Genomic DNA, 22,162 nt, shown 5'->3' on the forward strand with positions numbered 1-22,162 from the left:
AGATAGTAGGGACTCAAAAAATGTTGGTTGATTTGAATAAATGAATGCATAGAATGACAGGGTCTAGAAGGATCTTGTGAGATGGAATCTAATAAGTTAAAATTTATTAAAGGTAAATATGGATCAAGAAAACCAGTTATTACAAGAATGAAGATGGAAGAGATTGGTTTAACAGCAGAATGTGTTAAAAATTAGGGGTTTTGCGGGCGTCCCTGGTGGCGCAGTGGTTGAGAGTCTGCCTGCCGATGCAGGGGACATGGGTTCGTGCCCTGGTCTGGGAAGATCCCACATGCCGCAGAGCGGCTAGGCCCGTGAGCCATGGCCGCTGAGCCTGTGCGTCCGGAGCCTGTGCTCCGCAACAAGAGAGGCCGCGACAGTGAGAGGCCTGCGTACCGCAAAAACAAAACAAAAAACAAACAAACAAAGAAAAAAACCAAAAACAACAACAACAAAAAATTAGGGGTTTTGCTTGACAGCTCAGTGCAAGTCAGCAATTTGAGGTGGCAACAAATAAAAACAGGAAAGAAAGAAAAGAATATGAAATATCTTAAATGAGGAAGCTGAGTGTCTGAGTTTATACATAAAGTATTGTGTTTGGCTCTGCATATCATGATTTTATCGGGATTTAGACCAGAATAACAATAATTTTTTTTTTTTTTTTTTTTTTTTTTTTGGTGGTACGCGGGCCTCTCACTGCTGTGGCCTCTCCTGTTGCGGAGCACAGGCTCCGGACGCACAGGCCCCGGACGCACAGGCCCAGCGGCCATGGCTCACGGGCCCAGCCGCTCCGCGGCATGTGGGAATCTTCCCCGACCGGGGCACGAATCCGTGTCCCCTGCATCTGCAGGCGGATTCTCAACCACTGCGCCACCAGGGAAGCCCAACAATAATTATTGAAACTATTTTGTTTTTAATGTTTTTTGATAAAAAATTACCAAAATAGAGTGAGAAACCACTAGCTAACGTTATCAAGGAAAAAGGGAGAAAGCAATGACAATGAAGGAATTCCCTGGTGTCCAGTGGTTAGGATTCTGCACTTCCATTGCAGGGGACATGGGTTCGATCCCTGGTCAGGGAACTAAGATCCCACAAGCCGCATGGTGTGGCCAAAAAAAAAAAAAAAGAAAGAAAAAAAAGAAAAATAGATAGAATAGAAAAAAAAAAGAAAAGAAAAGAATAAAAGAAAGAAATGACAATGAAAAAGAAGTCATTGAAACAGATAAAAAATTATAGAAGATTTTGTGGGCCTCTATGCAAATACATTTGAAAACCTCAAGGAAATGGATAATTCCTTGAGGAAATACAGATTACCAAAATTGATAGAGGTAGAAAGTTTAAACAGACCAATTTCTGTGGAAGAAAACAAGAAAGTTATTGTGAAACTGCTTCTTAAAAAAAGCACTAAGCCCAGATTATTTCACAGGGAAATTCTACCAAACCTTCAAATATCAGATAATTTCAGTGCTCTATAGATTATTTTAAAGGATTGAAAATGAAGGGAAGTTTCCCACTTCTTTTTATGAAGCAAGTATAATATTGATATCTACACATGATAAAGTAGTTACAAAAAAGAAGACAATTATTCATATATTTATGAATATCCATTAAAAAGTACAAAATATATAGTACTAATATAATACTAATAAATATTTTCTTAGCAAACAGAATCCAACACTACATTAAACATATAATTCACTATGATCAAGTAGGATTAATTCCAAGAATGCAAGATAGGTTCATTATTTGGAAATCCATTACTGTCATATACCGTATTAATAGATCTCAAGAAAAATAATCATAGTCATAATCATAATCTTCTCCATAAATGCTAATAAAATGTTTGTCAAAATTCAACATCCATTCCTCATAAAAATACTCAAGATAGTAGGACTTGATGGATACTTTCTTAACACAATTTTGTACATGTATATATAAACACACATACATACATAATTATATATGTATTTTATATATACATATATTTATGTATGTGAGTATATATGTGTATATATACATGTATAAGTATATATACACATATATATCTACACACAGATATAAATTAATATATTTTCATTTCAGTCCTAAAACCAGTAATAGTAATTGGGAAACATTACAAGTTTTTTTCTAAAGCAGAAACAAGGAAAGGATGGCTACTTCTATTTAACCAGATGTAGCCAATACAATTAGACTAAAGAAATTAATTAGAGGCACACGGATTAGTAAAGTAAACCTGGAAAGCTGCCGAGAATTAATGACAAAGTAACACAAACAAATAAAAGGTGAGGTAACAGGATGTAAAATTAACATACTGAAATCACTAGCTTTCATATACACAAATAATAACCAGTTAGGGGGCATAATGGTAGGAACAAACCTCATTTAAAATAGCAACGGAGAAGAGTAAATGCTTAGAAATGAGTTTAACAAGAAATGTGCAAACTTTCAAACACTCCTAAAAGACACAATTAAATAGAAAGATCCTCTGTTCTTGAATAGGATGGATGATTCAACATCACAAACATGTCAATTCTAAGTTAATTTTTAAATTTAATACAATCTTAATAAAAATTCCAGTTTTTAAAGGAAGTTAGACAACTGAATGCTAAAGTTCATGTGGAAAAATAAATATGCAAGAATAGTCACGAAAACACTAAAAAAGAGAATTCTCAGAGGGGGTGGGGACTAGCCCTGTCAGATGTTAAAATATACTATAAAGACTCTATAATTAAAACATTGTGATATTGATGCATGAATGGACAAATAGACAAGTGATACAGAATAAAAAGCCCAGAAATGGACCCAAGAACTTACGGAAATTGAGTTTATAAACTCAATAAAATTGAGGGAGAAAGCAGTTTAAACATCCTCTCATATCAAAAATGATAAAATTATAAAGATGTCATCTCAAATCACTGCATAAAGAGGGCCTTAAAAAATAACCTTTACTTCCTGCAGTTTAAAAAAAATTGTGGTTAAAAAACACATAAAATTTGCCAACTCAACCATATTTAAATGTACAGGTTAGTGTTGTGAAACAGATCTCCAGAACTTTTTCATCTTGAGAAACTGAAACTCTATACTTATTAAACAACAGATGTCTATTTCCCCCTCCCCTGAGCCCCTGGTAACCACCATTCTACTTCCTGTTTCTGTGAATTTGACTACTTTAGATATCTCATGTAAGTGCTATCATATAGTATTTGTCTTTTGTGACTGGCTTATTTCATTTAGATGGCGTCCTTAAGGTTTATCCATGTTATAGCATGTGACAGAATTTCTTTCCTTTTTAAGGCTGTATAATATTCCATTGTATGTTAAATTTTTTTTATCCCATTCTTCAGCTGATGGATGCTTGTGTTGTTTCCACCTGTTGGTTACTGTAAATAATGCTGCTGTAAGATGGGTGTACAAATATCTCTTTGAATCCTTGCTTTCAAGACCGTAGCCTTTGAAGACAAGCCTTTAAGAGAAGACCAAGCCTTTTAGCTTGTTATTCATGCTGAATACATTAAGCATTCAATCTGTCAAGCATACGAGAGAAAAGACTAAATAATGTTAAACCCTTTTAAACGCAAAGCACAAACTTTACCTTACAGTGTTTTGATGTTCCATCATTTCTATAGTGTAATTATGTGGACAAAAGTGATTATCCAGTAAGGACAGTCATCCTACTTGCTTACTTTAGCATAGTTTTGATAAATTTGAAAAAATTTTAAATAAATAGAAAATGTAATATGTATAAGATATGAAGATAACTATCTCTAAAAGTTTTGGAATCCATTTTAATTTGAGAGATGTCAAGCATTCCATATGCTGATATCTTGGCTATAGGTTAAAGACAGAATTATCTTAGGCATCACCAGCTTAAGGTTTTTCTTTAGCCCTCTGATGTGTGAGCTTTTTGATAAAGGGTAAAGGTCAAGAGAATGTAAGTTGCTCTTTCATTGTTGTACTCCAGGATATACTCAAAAGCTATCAACCCTTAATTTCAAGTTCGTTGAGCAGGTTCTGCTGGGAACCCATTTCCTTATTTCTGTATTTGAAATCTCTCATTTTGACCCCATGTTTATCTTCCTAATATTTATTTTTCTATTTTTGCTCCTGTTTAAAGGTACAATCACTGGTTTGATGGAATGGCTTTACTTCACCAGTTCAAGGTGGAGAAGGGCACAGTGACATACAGGAGCAAGTTTCTACAGAGTGATACATATAAGGCCAACAGTGTTCATGATCGAATTGTGATCTCAGAATTTGGCACATTGGCTCTCCCTGATCCATGCAAGAATGTTTTTGAACGTTTCATGTCAAAATTTGAACCGCCTGGTAAGCAGCCTTTAATATGCTCAGAATCTGCAGGGGATAGTGATGATTCTTTAAATTATTATGATATATGTCAAGCTATATAAATATGAATATTGAAATATATATATTTTTGATATGAGAGGATGTTTAAACTGCTTTCTCCCTTGAGAAAGTTGTGGTGTTTAAATAACTCTGGGGTTTGATTTCAGCAATTACTGACAACACCAATGTCAACTATGTGCAGTACAAGGGAGATTACTACATTAGTACGGAAAACAACTTCATGAATAAAGTGGACATTGAAACCCTGGAAAAAACAGAAAAGGTAAAATATAGGTGAAAAATGAATATAATAAACCCTAAAATATCTCTCATTCAAAATACTTTTTAGAGTAGCTAAAGAAAGAAGGAAAAATTGGATCCTTAAACAAAATCAAAGTTACCCACTGATTCACGTCATTGTGTACCCTCTGTCCTGGTTAGAATGGCCTGTGGGGTTGGGGTTTCCCTTAAAGATAGTTCTAGACTTCTTCTTCCTTAGTCCTAATGTCTGAAGGCTAGGGTGAAGGAGAAATAGAGTAGTACAGACTTATTTTCTTTAATCTTTTTCTTAAACAGCTTTATTGGAGTATAATTGTTTTACAATGTTGTTTTAGTTTCTGCTGTATAACACAGTGAATCAGCTATATGCATACATATATCCCCATATCCCCTCCCTCTTGCGTCTCCCTCCCACCCCTCTAGGTGGTTGCAAAGCACCAAGCTGATCTCCCTGTGCTATGCAGCTGCTTCCCACTAGCTATCTATTTTACATTTGGTAGTGTATATATGTCCATGCCACTCTCTCACTTCATCCCAGCTTGCCGCCCCCCTCCCTGTGTCCTCAAGTCCATTCTCTACATCTGTGTCTTTATTCCTGTCTTGCCTCTAGTTCATCAGAACCATTTTTTTTTAGATTCCTTATATATGTGTTAGCATACGGTATTTGTTTTTCTCCTTCTGACTTACTTCACTCTGTATGACAGACTCTATGTTCATCTACCTCGCCAGAAATAACTCAGTTTTGTTTCTTTATGGCTGAGTAATATTCCATGGTAAATATGTGCCACATCTTCTTTATCTATTCATCTCTTGATCCATTAAGTTGCTACCATATGACCCAGCAATCCCACTACTGGACATATACCCTGAGAAAACCACAATTCAAAGAGTCAGGTACCACAATGTTCATTGCAGCACTATTTACAATAGCCAGACTTATTTTTGCCAATTCATTTTCTGCCTAGCTACAGGTAGAACTGGACTGGAGATTATCTAGACCCATACTGCCTTCACATTACATATTAATTAAAGATAAAATAAAACTTTGGGCCAGAACTTTAATTTTAATTCTTATTCTTTTGAACTTTCCTGTGATCTTGTGATCTTGGGCAAAAAAAAAAAATTCGTACTGGATAATCATTTTTGTCCATTTTTTGTTGGTGGTGGTGGTAGAGTTTTTGTTTGATTTTTTCGTTCTTTGGTCTTAGTTTCTTTTTCTTTAGTAGGAAAAATAATTTTTATTTCTCAGAGGTGAGACATTAGGGCTTAAACTGTAGTTTTTATATCTTATTTTAAAAATATTTGACACATCCCTACTGTCTATGTGTCTAAATAGACACCTGTCCATGTAATAAGTCTCTGTATGGTCTTAAATTTGCAGGTAGACTGGAGCAAATTTATTGCTGTGAATGGAGCAACTGCACATCCTCATTATGACAAAGATGGAACAGCATACAACATGGGGAACTCCTATGGGCAACATGGTAAAGTTGGGATGGGGGTCTTTTAAAAAATAATTGGGAGTTAACTATCTTCCCAGTTCCATTATGGCCAAGATGTTAACATATATGAAGCTTCATTTGAAAGGTTCAGAAAGAAAACTCCGAAGTAACATTACTGAACTTAAAATATATAATTTATAATTAAGTTCTGTGGTCTTTTTGCACATATGCTTGGAAGCTGATTTTCTATTTGATCTTTTCAGCATGACTCACATTTTTATGTTCCATTATGCTTTTTGGCTCACAAGCATTGTAGGGATGAGTAATGTACTTCTCAAACTTGAATTTTTAGGAAGTACCATATTGTAAGTATAAGAAATTTAGAATGCTACAGCAAAGAGATATAGAGAAGGTATACTGTATATTACATAAGAAGGAATTTATTATTACCATGGGAATAATACACTACAAAGTAAGTTAAGGTTAAAGTTTGGTTGCATTCACAACCACTTATACCACATCTCTTTCCTGGTCATCCATATACTTCCCCAGCTGCCTATTAATCTGTTCCAGAAGGTTCTAATGGCTAATAATGATAACCAGCATTTATTGAGTGCCTAGTATGTGATGGTGTTAACCATTTTTTCCATATATTTTCTCATTTAATCTTTATGAAAGTCTCTGAGAAAGGTACTATTATTTTTATTTTTTAAAAATTGAAGTATAGTTGATTTACAATGTTGTGTTAGTTTCTGGTATACAGCAAAGTGATTCAGTTACATATATATGTATATATATATTCTTTTCCATTATGGTTTATTACAAGATATTGAACATAGTTCCCAGTGTTATACAGTACAACCTTGTTTTTTATTTTATATATAGTAGTTTGTATCTGCTAATCCCAAACTCCTAATTTAGTCCTCACCCCTTTCCCCTTTGGCAACCATAAGTTTGTTTTCTATGTCTGTCAGTCTATTTCTGTTTCGTAAAGAAGTTCACTTGTATCATGTTTTAGATTCCACATGTAAGTGATATCGTATGATATTTGTCTGTCTGTCTTACTTCACTTAGTATGATAATCTGTAGGTCTATCCATGGCATTAAGAAAGGCTGTTATTACCCCCATTTTACAGACAAGGGCAGTGGACCTTGAGAAGATTTAAGATGCTTGCTTAGGCAAGCTTCAAGTGTCTAGTCTGAGTAACACACAAAAACTTGCTGCTAGTCACTCCATTCGATCATCTTAATTATTTATCACTGACTACAGAGGATTCTCTCAGGGCATGCACATTCATTATTCTGTACCCGAGTACACATCTCTCTCTGTTTGAAAAGGAATGTGTAAGTATAAGCATTCGAAGTTTCTGACTATCTTAGCTGTCAATCTGTCATCTATAACCTACGAATCTTTTGTATGGGTTAACTTTTGAATAGGTTAATATATACCTTTGGTAAGTAAATGACTTTGTGGTTTGTTCATCTCTACCTCTCCATATTTACACATATGAGTGTATATGAAAATGAATACTGCAGCTTTGCTTTTAACCAGCTCAAGAAGAGATAGGGTACCCTGGAAACTTCATCACTCAGCCCTCTCTTCTTTGTTACCTGACCTCGGGTTGGGATGTAGTCTTCAAAGTTGTTATAGGAGACAGCAAACATCTTTTTAGGTAAAATCTTTCAGCAAAAGGGTAAACTGACTCAGTAGTATTTTGTCCATGCATCTTTTTTGATCATAAAAAAATCATTTCTTAATAAATTAACTCTAATACCCAAGTAGATAACTTGGTAACTAGTTCATAATATGAGAACTACTGTTTAACCATTCTTAATTATTTTTCTAAAATAAATAATCATTAGATCAGTGATTCTCAGTCTTTAGAGCACCTAAAAACCATCTGGAATGCTTCCTAGAAATGTAGATCACTGGGCTTCATCTTCAGAGATTCTGGTTCACTAGACCTGAAAAAGGGTTAAGAATCTGCATTGTAACTACACTTTTACTCCTTATCTTGGTACATTTTAACAGGCTCACCAGGTGATTTTGGTGCAAGTGGCCCATGAATCTTTGAGAAACCTTGCCACCAATCATCAGAGGCTGTGCTTGTTATTTTGCCTCAATTTGATGTTTATACAAAGTCCTGAAGAGTCTCCCAGAGTTAGGCTTACAGTATTGGGCAGGTCATTCCTCTAGGCATTCAGTTCTCTGCTGGGTGTTTCCTAGGTGTCTGTCTGCTTTGCTCATGCCTTCAAAACTTGAAGTTAGGACAGTTCATTAACTAGCAGTGTTCAAATTTAATGAATTGAGTAATTGTCACTTAATCCAATTACTGAGAAATTTTTCTCGTGATCTTCTAATCTCAACTAAAACTGGATTTACTTCTTTTTTTCTTACTTGATTATTTGGTTCAGTGAGGAATTGTTAAACTGGAATGCAAATGTACATGTAGCTGCAGGGAGCTCTGCTAGATAGTATGCATTTGGTGGAAATTTAGTGATTTTCTTTGTAAATAAAGTGCTTGCTAATAATTTCTACCTTTCCAGGTATTTAAAAAAATCTTTTTAAAATTAAAAATAATCCTCTAAATATTAATTCAGCTAGTTTTAAGTACTAATTTAAAATACATAAACAGTTAGACAGTAGTATGGTACTCTTGGAACTCTAGAGTTTGTCTTTCATTTCTTTTATAACACATCACTGTATAAAGCATGGTGTTTTATTTATAATTGGTTCTCAAAACATATAATGTCCTAACCTAGACCTCCCCATCAGTTGCTTATTCAGTGTTTTTACTAAGACGTCTGATAGATGTTACAAAATTAATTTGTTTAAAACCAAACTCTTGATCTTTCCCCCTAAACTTTCTCTGCTTAAAATGTTCCCTATCTCAGTTGATGGTAACTCTGTCCTTCCACTTGCTTAAGATGATAACTTTGGAATCATTTTTTATACCTCTCTCACATGCACATCTAATAGGTCAAAAAGTAATTTCAGTAATGCCTTCAAAATATATCAAAAACCCGACTACCTCATATCACCTCCATTGCCACCACTTTGGTTTAGGCCACCATTCTTTCTCATTTGAATTATTGTAGTAGCTTCTTAACTAGTCTCCTTACTTCTCCCCTTGCCCCACTTCAGTTTATTCTTAGCATATCAGCCAGTTATCCCTTTAACCCACCCCACCTCATCTAGAATTTTCTCTTTGTTTACTATGGATAGGGCCACACTGGCCTCATTGCTCTTATGTGAACACTCCAAACTTATTCTTGGCTGAGAATCTTTGCACCTGATCTTCTCTCCACCTGAAATGCATTTCTCCCAGATATACTCAAGGCTCTCTTCCTCACTTCCTTCAGGTCTTTACTCAGATGGCACCTTCTTAGTGAAACCTTCCCAGACCACCATAATTAAAATTGCAAACAGTAGCCCCCATTCTTATACACTCACTTCTAATCCCCATTCCCTGGTTTATTTCTCAATATAGTTCTTCTCATCATCTGATGCATTATATTTTTACTTATTGTATGAATTTTTTTAGAATTTGAGCTTTATAAATGAAGAGCCTTTTGTCTATTTTGTACACTGCTGTATATAAGTGTCTAGGACATGGTTACTTAGGACTCTTACAAGAGTGCCTAGAACACAGTTGACACTCAGTAAGTAGTTGCTGATAATGAGTAGGGAACTGTACGGTTATCTTGTTCCAAAGGAAGCTTAGTGATTGTGAAGTTCTATAAGTTATCTAAGTTCTTCAGGACCTACATTGGCACTTCTAACACCAGGAAGATAATTCAATATGACCTCAATATTTGTTCATTCATTGAGTGATTTAACAAACATATGTTGTTAATTAATCTGTCAGTAGTTATTTATAGTGTACCTACCAAATGCCAAGTCATTGTTTGGTACTGAAGATGCAAAGATGTATCAGACACAATTCCTGCTCCAGAAGAGCTCAGTCTACTAGGAAACAGATAAATAATCAGAAAATTATGTACAATGAGATAAGTACTATGACAGTATAGGATATAATTAAAGCATAAAGGAGGGACACCAAATGCCTTTGGGTGGGAAAGAGTCAGGAAAGGCTACTTGAGGAGTGGGTACCTGAGTTGATTCTTGAGGAAGTAGTAATAGTCAGATGAATGATTGCATGAATGAATGTTGATGAGACAGGATGAGATGGGACCCAAAGTGATCCCAGGGATCTAGAACACTGAAAGGAAGGAGTTGGACATGGGTACAAATGGAGATTGTAGTTTTTGGAGCTGGGGAGTGGGAAGAAAGACAAATAGAATTTGAGGATATTCCTGGCTGCTACCTTATCTTTTCCTATGAAGATGGGATTGAGTTCATCTTCAGAGAGCTAGAGGGGAACCATTTGTGGACATTAAAATACAATAGCTGGAGGCAAGAATATACAGTGGAGAAAAGACAGCCTCTTCAATAAGTGGTGCTGGGAAAACTGGACACATACATATAAAAGTATGAAATTAGAACACTCCCTAACACCATACACAAAAATAAACTCAAAACGGATTAAAAGCCTGAATGTAAGGCCAGACATGATCAAACTCTTAGAAGAAAACATAGGCAGAATGTTCTATGACATAAATCACAGCAAGATCCTTTTTGACCCACCTCCTAGAGAAATGGAAATAAAAACAAAAACAAACAAATGGGACCTAATGAAACTTAAAAGCTTTTGCACAGCAAAGGAAACCATAAGCAAGACCAAAAGACAACCCTCAGAATAGGAGAAAATATTTTCAAATGAAGCAACTGACAAAGGATTAATCTCCAAAATTTACAAGCAGCTCATGCAGCTCAATAACAAAAAAACAAACAACCCAATCCCAAAATGGGCAGAAGACCTAAATAGACATTTCTCCAAAGAAGATATACAGATTGCCAACAAACACATGAAAGAATGCTCAACATCATTAATCGTTAGAGAAATGCAAATCAAAACTACAATGAGATATCATCTCACATCAGTCAGAATGGCCATCATCAAAAAATCTAGAAACAATAAAAGCTGGAGAGGGTGTGGTGAAAAGGAACCCTCTTGCACTGTTGGTGGGAATGTAAATTGATACAGATACTATGGAGAACAGTATGGAGGTTCCTTAAAATCTACAAATAGAACTACCATATGACCCAGCAATCCCACTACTGGGCATATACCCTGAGAAAACCATAATTCAAAAAGAGTCATGTACCAAAATGTTCATTGCAGCTCTATTTACAATAGCCAGGACATGGAAGCAACCTAAGTGTCCATCAACAGATGTATGGATAAAGAAGATGTGGCACATATATACAATGGAATATTACTCAGCCATAAAAAGAAAGGAAATTGAGTTATTTGTAGTGAGGTGGATGGACCTGGAGTCTGTCATACAGAGTGAAGAAAGAGAAAACCAAATACCGTATGCTAACACATATATATGGAATCTCAGAAAAAAAAAAAGGTCATGAAGTACCTAGGGGTAAGATGGGAATAAAGACACAGACCTACTAGAGCATGGACTTGAGGATATGGGGAGGGGGAAGGGTAAGCTGGGACAAAGTGAGAGAGTGGCATGGACATATATATACTACCAAAAGTAAAATAGATAGCTAGTGGGAAGCAGCCACATAGCACAGGGAGATCAGCTAGGTAGTTTGTGACCACCTAGAGGGGTGGGATAGGGAGGGAGGGAGGGAGGGAGAGGGAAGAGATAAGGGAACATATGTATATGTATAACTGATTCGCTTTGTTATAAAACAGAAACTAGCACACCATTGTAAAGCAATTATACTCCAATAAAGATGTTAAAAAAATACAATAGCTGTTGGATGATTACTTTGTGTATGATGTTTCAAAACTTTAGATAATACCTTTTATAAAGTTAATATATTTTTTGTATACAAGTCTTTGAAATAACCCTTTATGAAATATGGGTGTCATGCATATTGTATAAATCTCTTAACTGCTTTTGCCTAGTTCACAAGTGCAAGGCTTATCTTTTTTCTTAAAGTGAATGTAAAACAGCTAAGACAGGACTTTCCATTTTCCAGGTTCTTGCTATAATGTTATTCGGGTTCCTCCGGAGAAAGTAGACCTTGGGGAGACAATCCATGGAGCCCAGGTGATATGTTCTATTGCTTCTGCAGAGAGGATGAAACCTTCTTACTACCACAGCTTTGGTGAGCCCAAAGATAAGGCAAATTTTAATGGGGGCTGCCTTAAAGTTACTGTTGCAGAGGGACTAATTTTGGCAAGTACTGTGTTAATACAGTTTATCAGAGTATGGTGATAAGAGACGAAGGTTGCATTTTATTACCAATTAAGTTTATTCTGTTTAGTCACGTACTTCTTACCCTAGCCAACAGACTGATTGAAAAGATATTTTAATACAAGCAATTACTAAAAAATTAATTGGAGGGCTTCCCTGGTGGCGCAGTGGTTGAGAGTCCGCCTGCTGATGCAGGGGACATGGGTTCGTGGCCCGGTCTGGGAAGATCCCACATGCCGCGGAGCAGCTGGGCCCGTGAGCCACTACTACGGAGCCTGCGTGTCCGGAGCCTGTGCTCCGCAATGGGAGAGGCCACAAGAGTGAGAGGCCCGCGTACCGCAAAAAAGAAAAAAAAAAAAAAAATTGGAAACACCAATTAATTTTTAAGTTTTTAATTAATTGACTGCTCTAGGAGATAGTTGTCAGTTTAAGAAATCATTGGTCCCTTCCCAGCACATTGAGTCAGGCTGAGATTTAGTCACCCAGCACTAACTCCATTTCAGTTCTCTATGGAGAACAGCCTCTCCCTTCAGCCCCCTGCTCCAGGATGACACAATGAGTAACCCCTAGTCATAGAAATCAGTCTCTTTGGTTTGTTTTGTATTACGTTGTATGTCATTGAATATCTAAATACAAAGGAAAAAAATACATTTATGCATGTTTCCACAACAGAGACTATGGACTTTGGGTGATTGTGATGTGTCAATGTAGGTTCATCAGTTGTAACAAATGGACCACTCTGGTGGAGGAAATTGATAGTGTGGAGGCTGTGCGTGTTTGGGGACAGGTGGTATATGGGGAATCTCTGTACCTTCCTCTCGATTTTGTTGTGAGCCTAAAACTGCTCCAAAATAAAAGTCTTAATTTAAAAAAATTTTGACCATAAAAAATGGACAGAATTCAATATTTTAGGTAACTTTAAAGACCACAAATAATAATCATACAGGAAAGATCTTGATTATATTTTGGGGGAGGCAATTCATATTCCATGTAGATTGCTTCAGCTTTTTCTCAGAATATTTATCTTCTGCATCCTAAACCTTTATAGCCAGTCTGCTCCTGGATTGTTACCTCCAGTATAAATAGCAAAAGGATTAAGGAATACAGGTCCAGATGATAAATTATACTTTAATATAATGCTTCTTTGTTCCTAAACCAAAACAATTTGAAAAGAAAGAAAGAAAAAAAAAGGCAAAAAGCAAGTTGAGGGCATTCAACCCACGCTATTCTAAGCAGTTCCTGTTTTTATGTAGGAACAGAAAAAATATATAGCAAAGCTGGGAAATGATGAAGAATTATTTCTGACTGGCATTCGTTTAGGTCAGCAATAATGTGTCCAAGCCTTCAGACAAGTCCCCAAACTGTCACATTTCAGACAACTCTAGTTTGCCAAATAACATTTTATTGTTTGCTTGAACCTTTTAGGAATGACAAAGAACTACATTGTCTTCATTGAACAGCCTCTAAAGATGAATCTGTGGAAAATCATCACTTCTAAAATTCGGGGAAAGGCCTTTTCAGATGGAATAAGCTGGGAACCCCAGTATAATACACGGTTTCATGTGGTGGATAAGCACACTGGTCAGGTGGAGAATTTTGAGTGTATTTATTGTGAAAATGATTGGACATGAAGGCAAATTTCCATGTGATTGACTTTTGCCTTCACTGGGCATTACTTGCATAAGACACTCTTAATCAAGGCTATTACCTTCTTCCATAAGTAGGGCTAGTTATTTATTAATTAGTACAGTGGATTTTGCATATTAGAAAATTATAGGAAATGGTTTTATCTTTTAAATTATCTGATTCAGTTAAAATGACATCCAGGAAATCCTTTTAGCATTTTAGCATGGATTTTTCCATATAATATTTGCTAAAGAGGATATTGTTCATGCAGAGGTCTTCTGTAACTTTTGCAGTGATATTTTTATTAGCTGCTTCTATGATTTCTTGATATGTAAATATAATAATCCTACCAAAGTCTAAAGCATATTGGTTAAATATCTTTCTATATACTCCTGATTTTAGCACTATTGTATTTGTCTACTTTTTAACCTCTCTAAAGAAATAGTATCCTAAATTTACTGTATCCTAATTTCATTACCAAAAAAATCCCATTTTAGTAATCGGTGCATTTTTCAAAGGATTAGTCACTTAATTTATCATAAATTCTTAATAGAAGTATTTTCTATTTGACCATGTAGTTAAGATTCTAGGATTTATTTATGCTTCAAAATATTGGGCCATATTTCGTGAGAACTTTAAAGTTAGTTGAAACAGTTGATTGGTCTATATCAAATAGCCCCAGTTCATTGATTAATATGAGATGAGATGATTTTAAATCAAAGCATATTTTCTTCTACATTCCGAATTCTGGTTTTTATACCTACCAGGCCTGCCACTTAAAGAGGGGGAAATCTTCTTAATTTGAGCTTTGTGGATCTGTACCCTAAAGGAAATAAAATAAAATATCTATTTTTCACTGTTTGTGTTTTCCCCTGCAGCTTCTTCCAGGGATGTACTACAGTAAACCTTTTGTTACTTTTCACCAAATCAATGCCTTTGAGGACCAGGGATGTGTTGTAATTGATTTGTGCTGTCAGGATGATGGAAGAAGCCTAGAAGTTTACCAACTACAGAATCTTAGGAAAACTGGGAAAGAGCTTGATCAGGTAAAATTCTCTGATTTGTCAGGAGTTGTCAAAAATATTTTTGATCTAGCCAAGTTCTGGCTTTGGGTTTGGAATTAGCTGTTTCTCTTGCCTCTTTTGTAAATAAGGAGGGAGAATGGTTTTAAAGTATTGAAAATACAACTTTGTAATTTATTTACTATTTCAAAATAATTTGAAGTATGTATTTACATAATACCTAATAAATAAAAAATATGTTAAAGAAAGCCAAGAAATATGTTTTGAAGCACTTGTGATTAGTTCCTATTACACTTGGGCACTAAACATACTTACATTTCCTGGAAGGAGTAGTAAAATGGACTATAGTATTAATTCTTTGATTAAAAAAAAGTGTATCAGTTCATCTAGCTTGAAGGGATTTACTTTTTCCTGATAATCAGTTCAAGGCAGAATTTTTCCTTGGATTATGTAATGTAAATTATTTTCTGCTATAGTTTTATTTTAATTAATTAATTTTTGGCTGTGTTGGGGCTTCATTGCTGCGTGCTGGCTTTCTCTAGTTGCGGCGAGCGGGGCCTACTCTTCGTTGCGGTGCGCGGGCTTCTCATTGCGGTGGCTTCTCTTGTTGCGGAGCACGGGCTCTAGGCGCGCAGACTTCAATAGTTGTGGCTCGTGGGCTTAGTTGCTCCGTGGCATGTGGGCTCTTCCCAGACGAGGGATCGAACCCACGTCCCCTGTTTTGGCAGACATATTCTTAATCACTGCGCCACCAGAGAAGTCCAGAGTTGCAATTTTCTGATTCTATTTATGACCTTACTCAAAGTTTTGTGTTCTTCCACCTCTTTGTTTCAGGTAGAAGAGCTCCTTTCAACCTTTCTTGAAAGGCAGGTTTAGTGGTGCTGAACTCTCTTAGCTTTTGTTTGTCTGGGAATGCCTTTGCTTCTCCTTCATATCTGAAGGATAACTTTGCTGGATAGAATATTCTTGGGTGACAGTTTTTATCTTTCAATATCTTGAGTAAGTCATTCTACTCTCTTTTGACCTGTAGAGTTTCTGCTGAGAAATCTACCAGTAACCTAATGAGGGTTCCTTTGTAGGTTATCTTTTTTTCCCCTGGCTGTCTTTAAAATTTTTTCTTTGTCATTGACTTTTGACAGTTTTAACATAATGTATCTTGGAGAAGGTCTTTTTGCATTCAGATAATTAGGTGTTATCTTTGCTTGGGAGACTTGGATATCCAGTTGTCCAGGTTTGGGAAGTTCTCAGCTATTATTTCTTTAAATAAACTCTGCTCCTTTCTCCCGTTCTTCTCCTTCTGGGATACCCATTATCCTTATGTTACCCTTCCTAATGGAGTTGGATAGTTCTTGTAGAAATCTTTCATTTGTTTAGATCTTAGTTCCCTTTGCTCTTCTGTCTAATTTCTAGCTTTCTATCTTCAAGCTTGTTAGTTCTCTCTTCCATATGGTCTGCTCTATTTCCAGTGCTTTCTAACGTGTTCTTCATCTCATTTACTGAATTCTTCAGCTCCAGAATTTCTGGTTGGTTATTTTTCATAGTTTCAATCTCTTTGGTAAGGTATTTCTTCTGTTCATTTGTTTTATTTCTGAGCTCATTGAACTGTCTTTCTGAGTTTTCTTGTAGCTCATCAAGTTTCTTCAGGACAGCTATTTTGAATTCTCTATAGGTTAGATTGCAATATTCCATGACTTTAGGTTTGATTTCTGGAGATTTGTCTTTTTCTTTTTGTGATACTGTGTTACCATGTTTTTTTAATGGTGCTTAATGAGTTGATGTAGCCAGCACATTTGAAGTAGCAAACACCTTTCTTCTTTAGGTAAAGCTTTTTTTTTTTTTTTTTTTTACTAGATGCTAGCAATTCAACAGGTTAGTTATTAGAGGCCTTTCTTTTGTTCATAAGGAGGTGACACAAGTTTTTGGTTTCTCTTACTTGAGCTGCCTCTGGCTATATTTGAAAATCAGCACTTTCCACCCTCTACCACCTCTGTGAGAGGTGTTGCCTGGTGCCCTCCCTCTCATACCTTATGCCTCCAGGATCACTGGTGCTTTGCTGCTGCCGGTGTCACTGCTGCTGCTGGTGTTGCTGCCTCGGGCATCGGGTCTGTCACGTTGGGGTTGCCTGTGTTGCAGGCACTGCTGCTGGTGGGGGAGGGTGGTAGTGGGGGTAGCCAGGGTGGCTGGGGCCTCTGCTGTGTTTGGAGTTGTTGGGTTCCCAGGCACCACAGCTGTGGATAGGGGGCTGGGTCGTGGCCACCTCCATGGCTGGAGGGGTCACAGGCCCCGCTGCCACTGTTGCTTGATTCCCTGCAGCTGTGGGTGCTGCTGCAGCCAGGAGACTGGAGTCATGTGTGCTGCCTCCCCTGCTGTTACTGGGTTCTCTGGAGCTACAGGCTCAGCTACTGTAGCTGCGAGTCGGGATTATAAACACCACCTCTGCTTTCCTCTCAGTTCTGCCTCTTCAGGGTGCTCCAGTCCACCTACCTTTAGATGTACAAATGTGTGGAACTCTCCAGCCTTCCAGTGTGTTAGGCAGATGAACCTTTCTTGAGTTAACATTATGTTATTGGTTGTAGGCTGAAGGGGAGAGACAACGGGAACATATCATGCACTATGATGCTGATGTACACCTGCTTGTTTACTAATAATTTTTCTCATGAATGGATGTTGGATTTTATCAAATTTTTTTTTGCACTGTTGAGATAATGACATGACTTATCCTTTCTTCTACAAATGTGGTGAGATACACTGATTGATTTTAAAATGTTTATGATAGCCATTGATTGATTTTTGAATGTTAAACTAACCTTCTATTCCTGAAGTAAATCCCAGTTGGTTGCACTGTATTTTTAATATATTTCTGGATTTGCTTTGCTAATATCTTATTTAACATTTTTTTGCATCAATTTCATGATTAAGATTGGCCTGTAATTTTTCTTTCTTATAATGTCCTTGTTAGTTTTTAAAAATAGATTTATTTAATTAATTAATTAATTAATTTTAATTTTTGGCTGCGTTGGGTCTTCGTTGCTGCACATGGGCTTTCTCCATTTGCAGCTAGTGGGGACTACTCTTCGTTGCAGTGTGCGGGCTTCTCATTGCAGGGGCTTCTCTTGTTGCGCAGCACAGGCTCCAGGTGTGCGGGCTTCAGTACTTGTCGCACATGGGCTTCATTAGTTGTGGTTCGCAGGCTCTAGAGCGCAGGCTCAGTAGTTGTGGTGCACAGGCTTAGTTGCTCTGCGGCATGTGGGATCCTCTTGGACCAGGGCTCAAACCCATGTCCCCTGCATTGGCAGGCGGGTTCTTAACCACTGCACCCCAGGGAAACCCCCTTGTTAGGTTTTGTTATTAAGGTTTTGCTGATCTCATACAGTAAGTAGGAAATTGTTCTCTTTTCTACTCTCTGCATGAAAAGTATAAGATTGGCATTATTTCTTAAATGTTTGGAATAATTCAACAGTAAGGTCATCTGGGCCTGTAAGTTTCTTTATAGGTAGATCTCAAATTATAAATTACATTTCTTTAATAGTATAGGGTTATTCGGATTCTCTATTTCTTATTGTGTCAGGTTTGGTAGATAGTCTTTTTTTTTTTTTTTTTTTTTTTTTGTGGTACATGGGCCTCTCACTGTTGTGGCCTCTCCCCTTGCGGAGCACAGGCTATGGACGCGCAGGCTCAGTGGCCATGGCTCATGGGCCCAGCTGCTCCGCGGCATGTGGGATCTTCCCGGACCGGGGCACGAACCCGTGTCCCCTGCATCGGCAGGCGGACTCTCAACCACTGCGCCACGAGGGAAGCCCGGTAGTCTTTTTCTAAGAACTTTATTAATGCCATCTAAAATTTCAAATTTGTTGACCTAATGTTATTCATGATATTCTATGTTTTAAAAATGTATGTAGGGTTAATTGATAGCTCCTGTTTTTATCCCTTGTATGGTTATTTTTGCTGTCTTTTTTGTTCCTTTAGGCTTGCTAGGTTCTCATCAATTTAATGAGGCTTTTCAAAAGACCAACTTTTTGGCTTAGTTGATCTTTAATGTGTGTTTGCTTTCAGTTTCATCAATTTATGCTATTATTTTCATTTCCTTTTCTACTTTCTTTGTGTTTAATGTGTTCCTTTTCTAACTAAGGATATAAAACCTTAGTTTGTTATTTTTCTACCTTTCCCTCCTCAACATATATACCTTTGGGATGATAAATTTCTGTCTAGCAGAGCATCCCGCAAGTTTTGATATGTTTTATTACTTTTCAGTTAAAGTACTTTCTAACTTTCACTGAGATTTCTTCTTTGAAAATTTTTTTAAACTTTCAGACAAATGGAAATCTTTCTAGTTATTTTTCCCATTGATTTCTAGCTTAATTTTACTGTATGATTTGAAGTTTATGAAATTTATTGAGATTTGCTTTATGGGCCAGCAAAAGATTATTTTAAAAAATGTTTTATGTGCATTTAAAATAATGAATTTTGGATGTAGTGTTTTATATATGTTGATTAGGTCATATTTTAAAATAATATTATTCAAATCTTCTTTATTTTTATTGATGTCTATCAGTTATCATATAGCATGAAATGTATATTAAAATCTTTTGCTTGGAGTATAGATTTTTCTGTTTCTCCTCATAGTTATGCTAATTTTGAATTTACATATGTTGGTGCTCTGTGTGCATACAAATTTAGAATTGTTTTACCTTCCTGGTTTATTGAATATTTATCTCAGAGTAATGCTTTTTGCCATGATGTTTGTGTGCTATAACTTTCCCATCCTTTTACTTTTAATCTTTCTAAATATGTACCATGTAAGCAACATATATTTAGAAAATCCATTGTGCTAATTCTTGACTTTTGATTGGGGCATTTAATTAAACCAGTCATTAATATTTTGAGGTTTAAATATGCCATCTGACTATTTGCTTCCTATTCATCACCCTTTGTGGTGATGGAACTGTTCTCTACCTTGACTATGATGGTGATCATATGAATTTACATGTGATAAAATTGCCTAAAACTAAACACACACACACACACACACACACACATACAAACACAAATGAATGCGTGTTAAATTGGTGAAATCTGAATAATGTTGGTGGATTATGTCCATGTAAGTTTCCCCATTGTAGTGTAGTTGTATAGGAGGTCATCATTGGTGAGACTGGATGAAGGATACATGGGTTATCTCTGCATTGTTTTTTTAATGTGGTAAAATATACATAACACAAAAGTTACTATTTTAACTATTTTTAGGTGTATAATTCAGTGACATTAAATACATTAATGATGTACAACCAACATCACTATTCATTTCCAGAACTTTTTCATCATCCCAGACAGAAACTCTGTACCCATTAAATAACAGCTCCCTATCTCCTCCCTCTCCCCAGCTCTTGGTAGCCCTTATTCTACTTTCTCTTTCTATGAGTTTGCCTATTCTAGGTACCTCATATAAGTGGAATCATATAAGATTTTTTCTTTTGTGTCTGGCTTATTTCATTTAGCATAATCTTTTCATGGGTTATCCATGTTGTAACATGTATCAGAATCTCATTCCTTTTAAAGGTTTAATAATATTCCTTGTATGTATATACTACCTTGTGTTATTCATCTGTTGGGGGACATTTGGGTTGTTTTCAGCTTTTGGCTATTATGAATAATGCTGTTATGAACACTGGTGTACAAGTATCTGTTTGAGTCCTTGTTTTCAATTCTTTTTTGACATATACCTAGAAGTGGAATTGCTGGATCATATGATAATTCTATTATATCTAACTGTTTGAGGAACTGCCAAACTGTTTTTAACAGCAGATGCACCATTTTACATTCCCACCAGCAATGCACAAGGGTTCCACTTTCTTCACATTCTCACAAACACTTGTTGTTTTCTGTTTTTTTGTTGTTGTTGTTTAGTTTTGTTTTTTGTTTTATAATAGCCATCCTAATGAGTGTGAAGTATTATCATATTGTCGTTTTGATTTGCATTTCCCTAATGACTAATAATGTTGAGCATCTTTTCATGTACTTATTGGCTATTTGTATATCTTGGTGAAATGTCTAGTCTAGTCCTTTGCACATTTTAAAATCAATCGTTTGTTTTTCTGTATTATTTCTTACAGCTGCTTGTGGGTCTGCAATATATATCTCAAAATTAAAAAGTTTAACAAAAAATTCTTTTCAAAAATGGGCAGAAGACCTAAATAGACATTTCTCCAAAGAAGATATACAGATGGCCAACAAACACATGAAAGGATGCTCAACATCATTAATCATTAGAGAAATGCAAATCAAAACTACAATGAGATATCACCTCACACAGGTCAGAATGGCCATCATCAAAAAATCTAGAAACAATAAATGCTGGAGAGGATGTGGAGAAAAGGGAACCCTCTTGCACTGCTGGTGGGAATGTAAATTGATATAGCCACTATGGAGAACAGTATGGAGGTTCCTTAAAAAACTACAACTAGAACTACCATACGACCCAGCAATCCCACTACTGGGCATATACCCTGAGAAAGCCATAATTCAAAAAGAGTCATGTACCAAAATGTTCATTGCAGCTCTATTTACAATAGCCAGGGCATGGAAGCAACCTAAGTGTCCATCAACAGATGAATGGATAAAGAAGGTGTGGCACATATATACAATGGAATATTACTCAGCCATAAAAAGAAAGGAAATTGAGTTATTTGTAGTGAGGTGGATGGACCTAGAGTCTGTCATACAGAGTGAAGTAAGTCAGAAGGAGAAAAACAAATACAGTATGCTAACACATATATATGGAATATAAGAACAAAAAATGTCATGAAGAGCCTAGGGGTAGGATGGGAATAAAACACAGAACTACTAGAGCATGGACATGAGGATATAGGGAGTGGGAAGGGTAAGCTGGGACAAAGTGAGAGAGTGGCATGGACATATATACACTACCAAACGTAGGGTGGATAGCTAGTGGGAAGCAGCCTCATGGCACAGGGAGAGCAGCTAGGTGGTTTGTGACCACCTAGAAGGGGTGGGATAGGGAGGGTGGGAGGGAGGGAGATGCAAGAGGGGAGAGATATGAGAACATATGTATAACTGATTCACTTTGTTGTAAAGCAGAAACTAACACACTATTGTAAAGCAATTATACTCCAATAAAGATGTTTAAAAAATTTTATATTTTCT

General features: G+C 36.3%; 1 protein-coding gene across 6 annotated transcripts in view; it reads left to right on the forward strand.

The window, feature by feature from the left end:
* The window catches only part of BCO2 (beta-carotene oxygenase 2), a 51,468-nt gene that overhangs the window by 23,700 nt on the left and 5,606 nt on the right, over window positions 1-22,162 (forward strand). For all 6 annotated transcript variants that reach the window (XM_067039487.1, XM_059068362.2, XM_067039490.1 and 3 more), the window contains 6 exons: window positions 4,112-4,323; window positions 4,512-4,627; window positions 6,005-6,107; window positions 12,136-12,264; window positions 13,779-13,939; window positions 14,858-15,025. In XM_067039487.1, the coding sequence (XP_066895588.1) occupies window positions 4,112-4,323; window positions 4,512-4,627; window positions 6,005-6,107; window positions 12,136-12,264; window positions 13,779-13,939; window positions 14,858-15,025 (889 nt within the window). The remainder of the gene's footprint in view (window positions 1-4,111; window positions 4,324-4,511; window positions 4,628-6,004; window positions 6,108-12,135; window positions 12,265-13,778; window positions 13,940-14,857; window positions 15,026-22,162) is intronic.

Source organism: Kogia breviceps, chromosome 7, assembly GCF_026419965.1.
Source record: "Kogia breviceps isolate mKogBre1 chromosome 7, mKogBre1 haplotype 1, whole genome shotgun sequence".
Taxonomy (NCBI): domain Eukaryota; kingdom Metazoa; phylum Chordata; class Mammalia; order Artiodactyla; family Physeteridae; genus Kogia; species Kogia breviceps.